Consider the following 18,421-nt stretch of genomic DNA (forward strand, 5'->3'; position numbering starts at 1 on the left):
AACTGGAGTGCTAATAATAGTTTTAATAATACATGCTAAAATGTAAATTTTTTTTTCCAGGTATGATTTAACAGAAGATGGTACAAAGCCACATGGTGCAAGTTAGGCCTGTGGATACTTGGAATTCACCACACAGAATTTTGCCAACCTTTATATATTTTTAAAGCGTTCTTCTCACAGATGTACCAATATTATTTTTATAGCTTTACTGATTTCATTCTTAGACACATCCCCAATAATTTTATAACACTTGGCCATTTTATGTAGACATAGCCTTTCTCATTGTTAAACTTTGTATTTTAATTTGCAAAACCATTTTACGTGTTATTGTCATGTGCAATAGTACAGTAAAGTAACCTTTTGTGTTTAAATTTATCTTTATGATGGCTGTACCTATTAGAAAGTGGAAAGATTATGTTCTGCTGTTTTCTTGCCTTGTTTTATATCTCACCAAGGTATACTGTACCGTGTAAATATATACTATTTTTTTATAATTCTTTCATGCTGATTTGAATTCAGAAGAAAATTAGATAAAGGATATAGATATTTTCTTGTAAATGCATGTTAATTTCCTCAGATGAATCTCTTTTGTCTTTGCAGCACAATGGTCTTAATCATTTTGTGATATTCTTCAAAAAGAAACTGCAGAAAAACCTTTTTACTTTGTGTTTCTGGCCCTCTGTGGCTGGCTTAAAATGTACAAAACAATGACATTTTAATATTTATATATAAATGTATTATTGAAAGATCATGCTATAGAATATTATAAACAAAAAAGAGAATTCTATAAATATTGTACAAATAGAGGATAAGGTCCATAAACAGAGGATGAGGTCCATTAATCATGGTTTTTAAATCTGCATTTTTAGTTAATGGAGTGAACATATTAAACAGTACAGTTTTATTATACAGGTTCACTTGGATTTTGTTATTTATTCTGGTACTCTGTAGTACCAGACATGTGACCTTTCAAAGGTATTAGGACATGGATTTTTTTGTAATATAAACAAAATCTCTGACCACTTACAACTGTCTTTGCTGCCACGTTTCACCAATTTAAAAGGTATACAAATCAGCTTGCAATGTAAGTTCATATAGTAGGCATACATACAAGTCATATGTTATTTTATTACACAAAACTGTGCTAAATAGTATATTATGCTATACGTTCTGTAATACTCAAATGGAACACCAATAGGTAAGAGAGGGTGAAACTGTCTGTACAGTTGCTTTGTTGCTATTTAGTGTGTTTGTTGGATGTAGAAAATGCACTTCAGTGGTCCCTGCTGGGTTCTTGAGGAATGCTGGCGTTCTGCTGAGCATCGCCACAGCTGCTGCAAGGCCGTGGCACTGATGCCATTAGCACAAACTGATAAAAGGAGACAGTTGAGAGCTGAAGTGAGAGCGTCAGCCTAAACAGCTGAGCTCATAACTCTAATTTTATGAACTATGGGAAATTTTTTTTGTATTCAGAATTGATTTTTCTTTTTCTGGTAAGTTTTCTCCGACTGTTATAAAAATGTGCATTAAGAATCCAAGAGAACAGTTCAGCTCCTTCAGAGCCAACGCCCTCATTCTTGGATAAGTATGCAATTACACAGATAAAGGACATTATTTAGCTAAGATTCCAGAATGATCTCTCAGCCAAGAAAGAATTTCAAAGCAGAATAATAAACTCCTGAAATTAGCTTTATTGTAAGACTACTGACAGAACCTTAATTCTAGATGTAGAATATGCCTACGTTACTAGATGTACCAAAGTGCCTACCATAGATGTAGCTTTTTGTCTTTTCCAAGTTTAAGAATTGACTCATTTCAGTTTGTCTAAATTCGGTTTAACATGAACATTTGTCATGGATGTGTGTGACATGCACACATACACCTCTATACAGTGATGGCCTTCTTATCGCCACATTTTATACAAGACAATTTTAGCAAACAAACTGTAAATTTTGCTGCTGTTACTTTCTGATGGACTCGGCAACAGAAAGGTTCTTTGTAAGAAATCATTTCCATTTGAAGGCTTCACTCTATATTGGAATGTATGACTATAAACATACACTCATCTGTTCATACAGAATGTAATATATTATGAAATATGTATTTTCTTTGCTAGTTCTTCATGAAAATGTTAAGAATGGAAAGACATAGAATTATTGTTAATGCAATGAAAATGCAGGAAGCGAAAGGTGATCTAAATAAAGGAGGTCTAAGTGCAGCAGTTTGGCATAATTGTCTTTTTCCTTGGTTCAGCCCAAGGTAGAAGGACTTTTGCTGTTCATCTTGGCCAGTGACTCCTCAGAGTTTGATCCATAGCCAACAAATGGGCTGTTTGAATGATGTGGTGTTTCAAGTCGAAGTCTGGGGACAGATGTTAGAAGACTCTGCACTTATTGTAATTCAGTAAGAGTAATTCCTATTGACTGTAATCGGCCCCTGATGCCAGACTCTTTAGAAGTGTTCTCTTGAGTGAATTTGGATCAGAATATGAGTGCCTAGATGAGACTGATTCTTTTGATAGTGGAAACAAACCTCTGTATCATAGTTACCATCTTCTGGTGGTTCTGTTCATATGGAAGTAGGAAGGGCAAACACGACTTTCCTCTGGGTTAAATTGCACCTCATTATCAAGTCAATGTATTCAATATCAACTGATAGCTTTTCATGTAGTCCTTGTTTATCATGTGCCTTAAAATATGAACATATGAAGATATTTAAGAAATGGCTAAAAATAAGCTTTATTACCTGTATGTACCAACACATGTTCTCTACTGTTGAAACTGTTTTTAGATTTACTTTGCTTCACTGACGAGAAAACCAGCTTTCTTAATTATAGCAGTGGTATAACGCGAACTCAAATCAGCATGCATATCACTTGGATTTGGATTTAAAGAATTTTCATTTTCTGTCTTGAATCCTTTATCAGAGCTGCAGCAAATGGTGAGAGTTGAAATGAGAACAAAGGGTAATCGATTTTGTACAGATTGCCTTTTTAGCTCATGTAATTCTACATAATGATGCATGTATTTATTCAATAAATGGTTCATATGGAATCAGCGTGTTGCTTCCCTTTACACACACGTTCCCTTTTCCCCTCTTTTGCATATCCCTGTCCTAATTCGTAATATGATGAGGTGATTTTTTTCAATAGTCATGTGTGCTGAATATTACTTGCTGTAAGGTGTGTGGGCAAATTTGGGGGTTTTCCATGAAAGAGAGTACAGGAGAAGTACAGGCTACTTCACTGGAGAATTCCTTACTTGTTGGTCTGGAACTAATTCACACTTAATAATTAGTAGATCCTTTGTTCAACTTAAGTGCCTAAAACTTTTTCTCTTAAAATGATCAGTTGAACAAACTGTCATGATTTTAGCACTTTGCAGTTGTCATGGACTATGTGTTCAAAAGGACCTAAAACTGCTTGAAATTGCCTTTGATTTAGAAGCAGATGTTTGAGCGTGGCAATCTTTCCTGTCCTTCCACCGGAGTGGTAAGGTGGATATTGATACAAAATACAACCAAGTACTGCATAAATAAGAAAATGGTACTGGATCCTCTATCTATTACAGAAAAACAGCCATAGAAATTATGCTGTTTGCATTAAACATTAATTTCTAATTAATTTCATAATTAATTATAATACCCCTTCCCTTAAGCAGCTACAACTTGTCTGAATTCCTAGTAGTCTTCATCAGCCATAAATAAAAGTTGCAGAAGTTCATCACCCAGTCACCCCACTGGATAATGTTTATTGACCCTAAAGGGAGATATCTCCCTTTTCTAGCAGAAGAAAGGGCTTCTGCTAATCAAGGGGAAGGCATCTAGAGCCAAGTAAAAGCAATGCCCATCTTCCTGCCTCCCTCACGCAAGGTGTTTCTGGACGGCGCGCTTCCCGGCAGTGCCAGTGCCGATCAGGTGGCTGCATCTGCCAGACCTGGATCAGAATCGAACCTTCCATTCAGTCCCACAAGACAGATGGTAACTGGACCAGCACCTGCAGAAGAACAGTGCCTGCGTATTCACAGGTTCTTGTTAGCAAGGAGAAATAATTGTGCGAGACACTCCTCCAGATGGATTTGGTATTAATTTGATAGGCTCGGCCAAGCCTAGACTTTTGCTTAATATTTGGTGACTGTTTAAACTGGTTTTGGCCATCATTTAGTTCATCCAGTCTCCATCCAAGAGCAGTGTTTGCCAACATGGTTGTTTTGGGTATTTTCTCAGGTAAGAGCTGAATACAAAATTGGTTCCCTATGAGGTTTCTGTTTTAATCATATATATTCTCGCCCAAACTCACTCTGAATGTTAGATGGTACCTTTGATATTTTGTAGAAAGACCCAAAACTTCAGATACTCCCAGGCCTACTTGTGGCTATTGCTGAAGGACTCTGAGTATTTAATCACAAATGGTATTTTTATACGTCTTAACAAAGTGTCTAAGTTTGTGTGCTCTCCTACTGATTTCTAAGGCTGTCAGGCTCTCAACAATGTTCTCAGCTACTTTCTGAAAATTCTTTATTTGAAAAATGCAAAGCAGCTGAAGTGAAAAAAACCCACTTGCATTTCTCTCAGTGTTCTGTAGCGAATGTAGGTGCCAGATGAGATGGCAGCGCTGGGAGCAGAGCTCTCATCTGTATCCATGTGACAGAGATGATGCGCTCTGTTCTCCCTGTCTGCAGGGAGTACTGCTTGCCAGTCACCTCCACTGGAATCCAATTTGATCACACCACCACATTGCTGTTTCCTCAGATGTTACCAAAGTGAACCAACCTGTCTTCCCTTGTTGTTTCTTTGAGTCCACAGGAGCCATAAAGTTTATTGCAAAGGAATTAAGGGCTAATAGGGACCATTCTTCACTTTAAGATCCAAACAGGAACAAGGTCAAAGACAGAACTAGTCAAGATTCCAACCTTTCACAGCCAGGCTGGGGTAGTGGTGATTCTTGCCTTGGGGACAGTGGGGTCTGTTCCTGCCAGGATGTGATAACCCAACTGCCCACAGAGCTGGCTGTGCAGCCCCTCGGTATAAGAAATGACATACAGAAGGAAGCTGTGAAGACCCAGCACCCTGGCTGGCCTGTGATTTCATTTATCGGTGCACAGTAAGAATCTGTTGTGTAACTGACAATTTTATTCAATTATTTTCTAAACACAAGAGTTCCTTTCAGCAGGATGTTCAAATAGATGACCTGCTGAGGTCCCTTCCGACCTGAAGAATTCTATGACTTTTGAGTACATTTTTTTTAAACGTTAAAATAAGATCAATAACTGTACTGGAGCTCTTGTGCAATCTTGGGCCTGTGTAGTAGGTCTTCCTGGGCATTTTGCTGCTTGAGCCCAGGCTCTCAGAGATGTAGCAACTCTGGCTGAGCAAAACAACGGTCACATAGCAGGAAGGTGCAAGCTTTGTCAAGTCAGGACACAGAAGTATGTAGTACTTAAAAATACAACTTATGTTGAAATGTAGATAATGCTAGCAAAGTGCTAATTGTCTGTAGGTACTCAGAGATCATTGATTTTACTGGATAACTGGAAGGAGATCCCTAAAACTAAAAATAGAGCACACATTTAACAGTGCTTGTTTCCAGCATGGAATTTCAAATCAGGTTTTTCATACTTCAGCTGGATTTGCAAGCTAATGTGTTATTCTGAAAACTCTCAGAGACTGACAACTGGAGCTTACCAAGCATTTCACAAAGATTAATAATTTAATAAAGGGTATTCTGGAAGACAGTTCAATGCAGATTTCAACATGGAGAAATACTTCAACTGAAGTCCCTGATGTATTAAACTTTGCACGGTTTTTCATTGCTACCTGAAAGTTCAGTTTAAATTGCCATGTTGAAATGTTTTCAACCAAGAATTGATAAGAACCTTCATCTGTTTTTGCATGAATCATGAAACATTCTCTGAGCTAAAGGCAATATGATAACCACTGAACGAGTGCTCTCGTAACTCCCAGCTCAGAGCCCAGCTGGATAAATTAGATGAACTGTGACAGCAGCATCCAGACGAAGAACTCAGGTTGTCTCTAGACCTGTCCTTCGTACAGGTGATTAAAATGAAATGAAAGGTAATGAAAATGAGTTAATGGAAATGGCTGGTCATGTAGAATGGTTTTTGTAACAACGCTAGATCTTTGTGTTTTATTAGGTAAATCATTAATTAATGTGCATATAAAATAAATTGGAATTGAAGGTTTAAAATACTAAGATAAGCTTTCAGAAAAGAAGTGTAAATCTTAGAGTTTTAGGCAACTTTGTTCTAGGTCTTTTTAAAATTTGTTTCATATGCTTTTTCAAGTTCAGATTATTGGAAATGTAAAAAACACTTAATATTTAACATTTTTAATAAAACATTTTAGTTTTGCTTATCTTGTCTTTCACCAGGAGGCTTGTTTTCTGAAGACACCATTCTATTCCACTAGATGGTAGTGCAGACCCTATTCTGAAAAACTTTTGCTGCCTGTGCACTTTGTTTCTTGTACAAAAAACGAAGCGGTCTGAATTCTAGGCATCTTTTGGAGCCTGAAATCATCCTGACTAAAAAGCAGTGAAAGACTGGCATGTTCCCCACTGCACTCTGCTCCCCCTCTTTGCTCTATGGCACAGGTGATACTAAAAGAATTGAGTTTCATAATGGGGGTTAATAATATCTGGATTCAATCTGCCAAAATATTTTTGTAAAAGCATTCAGTCATGAGGCACTGAGAAATAAAACTGGTCCATGGTCTGAGGAAACATGAAACTTCTCCTGGAAGATTAAGGTTCTAACTTCACCATAACTGCCTCTGTCAGCAATTTGCATAGGTGTTCCATGCCTTTGATACCCAGCCTAGACAATTAGAGTTGATTATAGAACTCCCTTGAGGCGCTGACATGACTCGAATAAGATTAAGTACAAAAACTGGAAATTAATCAGAGGCAGGGAGAAGTGAAATTACAGTTTAAGACACAGACAAGGGCCTTGACCAGCACATTTGAAATGTCATCATGCTTTAAGTATTTACATCTACCGTGGGTTTAAGCATGAGGCTAGAAACTCGGGATATCTAATAAAAGTGAAAATGATCACAGAATAGTACAGTAAACACAGGGTGGTGGAAAGGGGGAAAAGATAAAATGCTACTAGAAAAAAGAAATCTTAAAAAACAATCCTCCTTGTTTAGGGACGTGGTAAGAAAATATTTCCCTAATCACATTGTCAAAATGTCTTGTGATACTAAAACTCTTTGATGGAGAAAACAGGAATAATTGACAGGTATGTCTGAATGACTGAATTTGGGAGCCCTGTCAAATGCTTGACTCCAAATGAAACCCCCAGTCTGTCACTGCACTCACCCAGTTCCCAGTTTGCTGGTTTGCATGAAGGCAGCTGGACACGCAGCCTGGAAGAGAAGCACGAGGGGCCGTGGTGAAGTTCCTGCTCTGGATCAGGAACATGGGGACCATCCGCGTTGCAGCCTTCACAAAGCAACCCTGATGGGAGAGACAAGTAAATGCTGGTATATTCCCTAACCAATATAAAGTATTTCATCATGTGTGTGTATGCACATGCATACACACACACATATATATACATGCACAATATATATAAACTAAAATGGTTGAGCAAATCATGTCCATTCTGATATTTATATGGCATTTTCATGTTTCATACAAGAGAGATGGAACAGACATGGTGACGTATCTAGATGATGCATGTCTATCACAATGAAACCTCCAGGAGCACTTGTAAATTTATTAATAGCAGTATTTTTGTACTTTAGAAAAGATTCTTCTCTTTATCCATAAAGACTAAAATAGAACGAGATGTTAAAGGAGACATAATACTTACAAGACTTGTAAATCTCTAATAATTCAGAATGTTAAATTTAACAGGGTTAAAGTAATCTAGACGTGGCAGATGTAACTGGAGTGTTTCACATCTGAAACAAATTAACTGACAAACTGATATCACAGATTTACTCATTGATACATAATATTCTGAAAGATGTTAATGACTTTATAATAGAAAATGTTTGCTGTAGTTATCATGAAGTGATACGCAATGTATTTACAGTGGGAGGGATTTAGACACACAAATATTATTGTAATTTCTTTCTGTGAGCATTTTATAGCATTTCAGAAATTGTCTAGTTTTCATGGTACTAAGATTTAGCAGAGTAAAATTACTGTGATTTATAACACTGCCTATAAGGAAAGAGGGATGAAAGTAAGGGCATAATAATAAAGCAAATAATAATAACTATTTTATAATAAAGCATAATAATAAAACAAAATAAATAGAGTTGCACTGTTTTCATGCCTTAAATTCACCTTGGTGTGAATGGCCTGGAAGACATTCAGCCGTACCGACGAGGTCCCACGGGGCGGCAGTTCAGTTCTTCATCTGCAGGGAGTGGCCCTTCAGAAAAGCTCTTGCATTCCCTCGGCACATTTTATTTCCTTAATTTTGTTCAAGTTCACAAGGATCATTTTTTTTTCTACTTAATCTCTTAAACTCTAAAATTGTTTTGTGTTGATATTAATAATTTCGGGGAAATAAGCAGTTTCACAGCATAATCGCAGCACCTCCGAAAGCTGACAGTTGCCGATGCATAAAGGATGGTGTGATTGGCAGAGTTACCTTCAGGCAAGGGGAGAGCCGGAGAAGGGGAATAGTGTGAAACTTCATCTCTCTCCCATGCTGCCATGCTGTTCGGATTATTTATCAAAGTATGTGAAGATCAAAAAAAAAAAAAAAAAAAGAAAGGGAAATGAATTGAATGCATATAAATTATTAAAAGCCTGCCTCAGAGGATGAGCACATTTTGTGGATGCTCTATTAACTATAACAAATTTTATTATCTATTCAAATGAAAAGAAATAGGAATAACGATTCTAACATGTTAGGAAATAATGTGCATAATAATCTCATCAGAAACTATTATCTACAAAATAACACTGTAAATATGAATAAAAAAAGTCAAGAAAGCACCTGACATTCAGAAAATTACTTGGGGTTTTTTTTTACGATTATTTATGATGTTGAATTGCATAGGTTAAAATAGAATACTTGCTATCATCCAAACTATGATAGTCTTGTGAGAGACATTTCTAACAGAGATCTCTTACACAGGCCACCAACAAGAATAAAGACTAGTTTATGAAGCCGTGGCACAAAAGCAAATCTTTATTTGCTGTTGCTCAGCAACCATGTGTGGAAGGCCCATTTTTCATTTTTGCCTTAACTTGACTTGACAGGAAAATGATAATAAATATGAGATTATTATCACAGGGTATAGATTATTTTGAACAGATGAACAGATATGTCAAAAAGAGGCATGTAATTTGGTAGTCTTGAAAGGGAGAACATTAGAGAAACTGAAAATAGAGTTGTAGCTTCATTACTGGCTTGCAGTTCATGCACAGTTCTTGAAAAAACCTACAAAACGCTATTCTGCTTCCCCTTTTTTTCTATGTGGTCCTTTAAAATGAACCATTTGGTGTTATTCAGTCTGTTGTTATCTGTGTCAACTTTAGTTTCAATACTAGGAAAAAATCATTCTGTGGTTGCTATGCAACACAAATTACAAGCTAAAATATGTTGTAGTTCGTTTGCTAAATGGATATGTGCCTGACTAAATAAACAGTAACCAGGTGACTAACGCAGCATCTAATTAAAAGACTAATCAAGGTATTAATGAAATATTCAGTCCACACGAGACATGACAAATAAATCCATTAGTACAGATCTAAAATGGCAAAGATTATTAATATATGCAGAAAGGGAAGATGTTAGCACAATGTATAAATGTCAAGTTTTCTTTTTTTTTTTTAATTTGCTTTTACTTTTCTACAAATATGTTACAACTTATTTGAAGCAAACTGTTTCACAGGCTTCTTGCACTTAGCAGAACACCTAACTTCAGAAATATTAAGGCAGGTCCATAGGATCTGAAACAACCCTAATTCTTCATTGTTCTTTACCACAGAGCAGCAAAACGTTCCCCTGTTTTGGTAGGCCACTTCTGGAAGGCAGTGCCCACCGGCTGCCCAGTGTGGGGAGCAGGGCTGGGGGACAGTGCGACTGTCCAGGGATCCGGCTCCCCTGGGACCTTTCTCCATGGATGTCGGTAATTTGGGGTATTGCCCTTTCAAGACTTCAAACAAGATGGGCCTTTGTCTAGACGGAAAAGATGGAAATAAAATGGAAATACAGTGTGTGTGTGTGTGTGTGTTTGGCTGCAGGTGGAGACAAAGCGACACTGCACTGCTGGTGTGCAGTTATCTTCCTCAAGAAGATGAGTCTTTTGGTTGCAAACTCCTTCTGCCACATCGTCCCTGCCTTGGGTAAGTGACCCTCTCAATTACAACTTGTAAGCAGTGTAACCCATTCTCCTACACTGCCTCCAGTACCTTCTATTTGGCATATTTTTGTTTTAAAACCCAGTAATTTTAAAAGTTTCACATGCACTCAGTTGATGATTCAGGAATTGAAACATTGTTAATAATATCTTCGTTTTCAGCAGCATTAGTTACCTGTTAAGTACAGTTTTTAAGCACTACAGAACAGCATAAATTATATGGGTTAAGCATGTAATAAATTTTCACCCTATATTCTTCAAACTGCATTTAAAAAGAGGTAAATAGTTGACTCAAAAGCTTTAAAAAATAAACCAGGAAGTCTGCAAGTCAAATATATATGGCAGAAACTGTGACAAGTCTTAACTTTCAACATAAACTAATACTGTGACAGGTAGGATGATTAAAGAATATTCTATGTTAAAAATTAACATATTAGCAGGAAACATAAATACTACTTTAAAAAGTAGTGAATTTTTACATATAATATGAAATAAAATCTAAATTACATCATATTTTTTAAAATTACAATCCAGAAAAGTCTAATTAGAAGGGAGAATTTTATAGAAATTATTGTTGGTTTTGTTTGCTTGCATAGTAAAGCAGCATATGCTGTACTGCTCTCATGGACTGAGCGTAAATTATTTCAGTCAAGCACCTGCCTCTTCTGAACAGTCAACAACACTGAGAAATCTGCTACTCCAAACACAAAATCGAAAGATATAAACTAAGCCTTTAACAAGACATATTGGCTGGTTTTGATTTGCAGAAAAGCTCAAACAAATGGAATGGGGAATATTACAGAATTTGAAAGTTGATTATGCTTAATTCAAGGACTGAGTCCAGCTATTTCTGAGCACTGCAAAATAAGTTTGAGAAAAAACAGAAAGCAGCCATTTCGTAAATAATTAAAACCAAAATAAAATAAAAAGCAAACCAAACACTTAGCTGTCAAAGTGTAAATATCATCCAGCCTGCAGTTTCCAATAAATTCTGGTGAGTCACCTGTTTAGCACTTCATCACTGTTCACCACTACAAAGATTAAATGTGTTAAAACAAAAACATTCTTTGAGGAAAAAGTCACCAGTGTAATCAACTGGATGGTGCAGGCTCTGTGAGCTGGCAGGCATGATTTTGTAAAAACATTACCTGAGATCCATGCAAGAAGGCATATTGTTTCTTAAACTTACATATGAATATAACTAAACATCTCTTATCCCTGTTTGAAGGCACTGAGACCTCAGAGGGGGCTACAGGAAGGTACCAGTGAGCTGGTGTGTGGATCTACTCTGTCACTTCTGACTAATTGATCAGATGCTCCTCCAGGGTTAGATTTGCAAGCAAACCAGCCTTTATTAAAAGGTGAAAGCAGTAGTGAATCAGTACAGTGTAGCTGACTTTAAAATCGAGGAGCGCTGTCTGCACTGCACTCCCCACTAACGCCTGGGCTGCAGCTGTCCAGACGTGCCCATCACCGGGCCTGTCATCTCCAGATTTACTACCTAATGCATGTCTGCCATCCCAGCTCCTCCAGTCCTCCTGCCACTCCGGCAGCAGCAGCAGCCGGTTCTTCAGCCTCCTCCACAGAGGTGACCTGGGGGACGGGGACAGTGGTGCCCTGGAGGCAGCAGTGAGGAACCAAAGCTCACACAGGTGGCACCTGACTGAAAACACCTCTCTGAACACAGAATCACAGAATGTCAGGGATTGGAAGGGACCTCGAAAGCTCATCCAGTCCAATCCCCCCATGGAGCAGGAACACCCAGATGAGGTTACACAGGAAGGTGTCCAGGCGGGTTTGAATGTCTCCAGAGGAGACTCCACAACCCCCCCCGGGCAGCCTATTCCAGGCTCTGTCACCCTCACTGTGAAGAAGTTTCTTATCATATTTAAATGGAACTTCTTGTGTTCCAGTTTTAACCCATTAACCCTTGTCTTAACATCGGTTGTCACCGAGAAGAGCCTGGCTCCATCCTCCTGACACTCACCCTTTACATATTTATAAACATTAATAAGGTCACCCCTCAGTCTCCTCCAAGCTAAAGAGCCCCAGCTCCCTCAGCCTTTCCTCACACAGGAGATGCTCCACTCCCTTCAGCATCTTTGTTGCCCTGCGCTGGACCCTCTCCGGCAGTTCCCTGTCCTTCCTGAGCTGAGGGGGTGAACCCCGCACCACACACGGGGAAAGCGGCGAACTCCCGCCTTTTGCGGAGCCCGCCCCGCGCTTCCCGCCCAACGCTGCGCTCCCGCCCGTTCCTTTCACGTTCCCGCCCCGTCGGCCACAGGCGAGGGAAAGGGGGCCGGCCCTCAGCGCTGCTGCTCGGCGGGAAGTGGGGGAGGGGAAAGCCGAAGCTCTCGCGAGACGGGAGTTCTGCGGCGCGCGCGCCCGCCCCGCGCTCAACGGCCGCCGCGGGAGAATTCGAAAGCTCAGCTGCACCTCAGCTCGGCGGGGCTGGGGCCTTCTCCGGCGGGGGGGCACTCGTACGGACGGGTTTTTCACGCTACTGAGTGTTGTAGTCTCTTCTGCATGTGAGCTCGGGCGGTTGCCGTTTTTGTTCCCCTCTCGCCCTGCGCAGGCAGCTCCGCGTTGTTGGAAGCGTACCCCGCAGATCTATCGGGATTTCTGTGTGAGGGAGCGCTAGGTAAGCGGCTTGTTTATCTCCTCCCTCTTCTGCCAGGGGCGCGCACGGCGGCCTGTGGGGCTGTGCCGCGGGCTGGTGGTAACCGGAGAGCGGCCCGGCCTGGGTCGGTGTGTGTCCCTCCGCCCCCTGTGCTGTGCTGTGGCTCCACAGCCACTGAGGCGGCCTCCCAGCTGGCAAGGATGGGAAAAGCCGAAATTACGCTCCTGGTGCCAAAAAGTGGCCTCGCCCATTTCCCATCGCCTTCACTTGACAACAGAGGAAAGGAGAGAATGTTTTGCTGCCCATCAGTATTTCTTATACAAGTAAATGCTGTCGTCGGGAATGATGGCTAGATAAATAGGGGTGTGTGCCGGATACCCTGTTGTTGGAATTATAGAATGTCCTGAGTTGGAAGGAACCCGCAAGGATCATGGAGTCCAACTCCTGTCCCTGCATATGACAACCCCACAGTTCACACCGTGTGTCTGAGGGTGTTGTCCAGTCTCTTCTTGAACACTGTCAGGCTTGGGGCCGTGACACCTCCCTGGGGAGCCTGTTCCAGTGTCCAGCACCCTCTGATGTCCAACCTAAGCCTCCCCTGGCACATTTTAAAAATAAAAATATCCATGAGAAAGTTCTTCTGTTTTGAGACTTGATTACTAAAAAAGGACTGAAAAGAATACATGCAAACACTGGAGCTTAGTGCTGTTATGAATATAAATGCTGATTCAGATAACTGTAAAGTGTTTTGGAAGGGGAAACATCTTTTGTTTATAACTATGTAGATTAAGAATGTAAGTTCATACATTCTTCACTGAGACCAAATATGATCTTATTTTGAGACACAGTGCTTTCTCTAACTTCTTTTGTTTATAAAACAAGGAAAAACAAGACCACAATGAAACGTGAAGCATTTTTACAAGTTGTGTCCAAAGAGTCAATTGAAGACTTCTTGCGTTATACTCAGAGTCCTGTAAGTAAAGCCATGATACATATGCATTACATGTAAGATCTTAGCAAAGAAATGCTGTGACATAGGGACAGAAACTATTTCTTTGCTACCTGGAGATGTGCTAAGAATAATTGCTTTAGAAGAAAAGTTCAAATGACACTTAATGAAACATAGCTGAAAAAGTTGTAGAGTCTGAAATGTTGTGATTTATAAGACAACTCATTTTTTAACATTTGATTGTTGCATATAGACTTTACATTTTTTAAAATAAATGATTAATACTGTGGTAATACTAAAAAAAAAGTACTTGTTTGATGTTGCTGAAGTACTGTTTTTTAGAATTTCAAGCTATGAAGGCGTTTATTACTGTGTAATGAATATGAGCTAAAAGACAAACATAGCAGAGGCACGTTTCACAAGTATTTGTTTATTCATTTGGTAGTTTAGGCTGTCCAGTTGTTCCTTAGTCCATGTGTAATTGTACTTGATATTTCTTTTTTTTCACTGAATGTTTTAGAGATGCGATAGATTGCTGTCTTTAAATGTAGTGTGGAGAGAAGCAGCAGGAACAACAAAACAAATCCACTGAAATCTTCTAATTAAAAGTTCATTCTCATGTTGTGTATATGATATTGCATAGTAATCAGAAATAATAATTTGCTCTGTAGTGTTTTCCACTAAGCTTCAATCTTTCTGGTTTTAAGGTACGCCTGATTTCTCCTAAACATCTTTTACTGGCCTTAATAAATGTTATTGTCAGGTTAGTTTCTTAAATTTTCTAATCAGTATTTTCCTGATATTACCCATGTCAGGTTAAAGTCAGTGGATCAGTAGACATCTGTGTCCACAGAGGTGCAAACTGATTTACTAATGTAGCAGATGTATTAAACCTACCATTTCTATAGCAGGGATCATATTCTATTTAATAAGCTTAGGTATATTTGTCTCCCAAACATCATCAAATCTCTTTTTCCAAGAAAGCTGCTATTATAGTTTTTGCATTTGCACTTCTGTATGTGATGTAGATGACAACTTGATTAACAGATTGCCTTTGAAGTCTCCTTCCCGTTTTTTCCCAAACTGTTCTGTTCAGGATGATGTACGGTACTTGCAGTGTTTGCTTTTCAGTTAATTTGGTCGTGTTGTTTCTGCCATCTTCATCCAGTAATCTATCTTAACATATGCTGGTCTATTTGGATTAAAAATTGTTTTTTCAGCCTTTTCGTTTTCATCACCAATTCACAAGAGTTGTCTTGCAACAGTTTTCAGCTGTTGCCAAACCACTGGAAACTTTATATCGTAAGCTACAATGAGTATATTGATTAAAACTGTTTTCATGCCTTCAGAGCATAAGGGAACATGAATTTCCAGATTGCTTTTTTCTTGTCTAAGAGACTGAAGTTATTTTATTCATTTCCTTTTGAAATCTTCAGTGATGGTGTTTAGCCATGTCTTGTCATAGGATGAGGAATTCTCATTTTAGGATCTCCATTGAATAATTCTTGATTGCTTTTCTGGAGGAGGCTGTGGTAGGGTATTCTGTCATTTAGAAGTGGATATGTAAATATAGAAAGAAGAAGAAAGCGTGGTTAGAGCCTCACTGCTTTTCTTAGTTTTCATACTATATTTATGCCCTGTTTTGCCTACCTATTTTGCCTTCTAGCCTCAGAATGTGCCTTTTTAACTTAGTTTTAAGGTTCCATTCTTGGCATCACTACTTATTTCAGCATCTTTCATTTCTACACTCCCCTTTAATTTTCCTTTTCCCTCCTCTCAATGTTTTGTTTCATTCACATCTTCTAAAATTCCAAGGGTTTGCTGATTTTCCTTCAAGGTTTGCCTTGGGTTTTTTACTTTTATTCTTTGTAATATTTTAAAAATAGTACTGTATCGTGATGCTGTTCATTAAAGTCTATCAGGTGCTGATAATTTTTTTCCCACTAAATTGTGTTCCGGTTCAAGGAAATATATTATTTCCTGGACAGGAAAGTAGAAATCGTGGCTATGGCTATCATTCAATGACATCCTTTTCCCTCATAGGTTTTGGAATAATTCTATCTCATATAATCCCAAAGAAAGATCAGAAAGCTCTAGTCTCATTATAAGTTCATTCTTTTTGTTCAAAACAGTGCTATCCTGTCTTTTGGGTTTGTTTGAATTGGAGGGCTGCAGATCTCCCTGTGTGCTGTTTGGTTTATTGTGTTTGTTTCCAGCTGTAGAATAGGATAGAAATTCTGCTATAAATATGTAAAGAATCTTTCTTTTCATACCCTTCTGGCAAAGTTCTAATACTTTCATTATTTTCTGTTTTTTCCTTCAACATTTTTTAAAATTTTCTTTGTCGTTCCTGCTTTTTAGTGTATATACAAACTAAAGATGTTTTTATTTAAAGATCATGGACATTCTCTTTTCTCCAAAGTGTTTTAAGTGTGGCAGTATTGCAAATTAAATCTCAAAATTACCTCTCTTTACTTTTAGTTGCGTCTGTTTTTTCTTCTCATCTTTTCTCTGTATATTCTGTTTCCTAGCAGATTGCCTGCCTTCTTTGATGCTAACAGGCTTTTGTGTCTCTGAGGTAAATTCTAGCAAGGTTCTTCTGAGGAAATAGTTCAGATCAGTCTCTTAGTGAAGTCTTTTGTAGAGACTAATAGTGGCTTCCTATTCAGCAGGGCAATATAGGGATAATGTGCTCATGAGTTCGGTTTGGTAGGGGGACTGGTCTATGCAGGTTATACTCCAAAACCTGTAGTGCTGTCCTGTGGCTGTGCTGTTAAATTTCTAGACCTTGCGTAAGGATTTTATTTCAATAGCCACCATTAATCTCTATTTAAGATAGCAAAGATATGATCAGGGACTCTAATTCTGTGCAGTTGTGAGCTTCTTAGCTAAGGGTGTGGAATGGTCTCCATTGGGAATGAAGTATTTATAACACATGAGAGGCAGAAGTTGATGTGATGGGGGCATGATTTATGTTCAGTAGTGTTGCTGTCAAGGGCTAAAGACTTCAGTCTTAAAAGAGAAGCAGCACTCTTGTTTCATGATAAAGAGTTAAACAGAAGGAATTTCTCATGCTGTTTTTTAGAGAAATACAGCTTTTAGAAGGTTCTATAAGTGCAGAGGAATGGAAAGAAATCACAGAATCAACTGGGTTGGAAAAGACCTCAGAGATCATCGAGTCCAACCCTTGGTCCAACTCTAGTCCGTTTACTAGATCATGGCACTAAGTGCCATGTCCAATCTCAGTTTAAAAACCTCCAGGGATGGCGAGTCCACCACCTCCCTGGGCAGCCATTCCAATGCCTGACCACTCTCTCTGTAAAGAATTTCTTTCTAATATCCAGCCTAAATTTCCCCTGGCAGAGTCCTTAATGTTAAAAATAAATTAATTTTAGGAGATATGATGTTGAAATATAAGTCACTTCACTGATGTGGGGTTGTGTGATATCTTCTAAATATTCACAGAAAAATGCATTTGATCCTTTTGACCTGAAAGAACTACTAGAAGAGTTGCCAAGAAAGCAAAAAGAAGTACTATGGGAGAGACTGAGTCAGCTATTGACAGAGACTTTGATGGAGAACCCTGTGGAAACATGGCAGAAGACAGAAGATTGTGAATGTCAAGATGATATGGAAGTTGAGATGGTTCCAGAAATGGTAAAAATTGTGTAAAATAAAAATAGAATGCATATTTCATATTTTCTGAGAAATAAAATATTTTCATAGCATCTGAAAATATGAAAGGGTGATCAAACAAGGTCAGTTCCAAACATCATCTCCATGCCCTATTCTTCACTATCATGCTTGGGTTAAACTGAAATGATGATTGGTCTATACTATAAAATATTAGATCTGCTGATAGTTGTAATTATGAGAGATGTGACTTAATTTTTTCACTAGAGTTGAGTGGGCTTTTTGTATGTCTTCCTTCAGTAAACAAATGTTGATCTTTCCTATGTTCCTTAAGTATCTGGCATATACTATAAATATTTACTACCTGTTTTATTATGTTATTTTATTGAAAGAAGATAATGAAATCTAGATTTCAATGCCCGTCCCACAAATTTAGCTTATACAAGATTTCTGACTCAGACCCTCATATACTGCCTTCTGTAGTCCATGTAGTCTTGAGAATATCAGAGAAAAAGCTTATTTAATTTTGGAAGAAAAAAGAAGTGCAGTGGGGAAATCACTAGGGAGACCTAGAGGCTTGTAGAGAATCCGTCATAACTACAGAGGCCTATAGAATCATGTACCAGGATTTAAAGTCACCAGATCTATGCATTTTTGAGTTGCATGAGACCGTGGTAGTTCAGGTCTTTTTAGTTCTGAAATGGATATGTGTTTGAATGGTTTTGTTGCAGATGAAGTTTTTAATGGCGGAATGGATATGCATATGCAGTTGCCAGATAATCTACTAGCGGGAGCTGAAAGGCCTTTTCAAACTTTTTGAAAGAGATGTACTTTAAAATCTATGCTATTGCCTTTTCTTATTTGACAAGTTT

The 18,421-nt window shown here is 38.5% G+C and overlaps 2 protein-coding genes across 4 annotated transcripts in view; both read left to right on the forward strand.

Annotated features, from left to right (window-relative positions):
* The window catches only part of ESYT2 (extended synaptotagmin 2), an 84,690-nt gene extending 81,637 nt beyond the window's left edge, over positions 1–3,053 (forward strand). For all 3 annotated transcript variants that reach the window (XM_082046003.1, XM_082046001.1, XM_082046002.1), the window contains one exon: positions 61–3,053. In XM_082046003.1, the coding sequence (XP_081902129.1) occupies positions 61–106 (46 nt within the window). In that variant the 3' untranslated portion in view covers positions 107–3,053. The remainder of the gene's footprint in view (positions 1–60) is intronic.
* A 9,671-nt stretch (positions 3,054–12,724) lies between these two features.
* Positions 12,725–18,421, forward strand: part of NCAPG2 (non-SMC condensin II complex subunit G2) — a 45,291-nt gene continuing 39,594 nt past the window's right edge. Inside the window, exons 1-3 of the mRNA XM_082046012.1 lie at positions 12,725–12,988; positions 13,850–13,940; positions 17,382–17,573. Of these exons, the coding sequence (XP_081902138.1) occupies positions 13,866–13,940; positions 17,382–17,573 (267 nt within the window). The 5' untranslated portion in view covers positions 12,725–12,988; positions 13,850–13,865. The remainder of the gene's footprint in view (positions 12,989–13,849; positions 13,941–17,381; positions 17,574–18,421) is intronic.

Source organism: Streptopelia decaocto (assembly GCF_964273445.1).
Source record: "Streptopelia decaocto genome assembly, chromosome: 2".
Taxonomy (NCBI): domain Eukaryota; kingdom Metazoa; phylum Chordata; class Aves; order Columbiformes; family Columbidae; genus Streptopelia; species Streptopelia decaocto.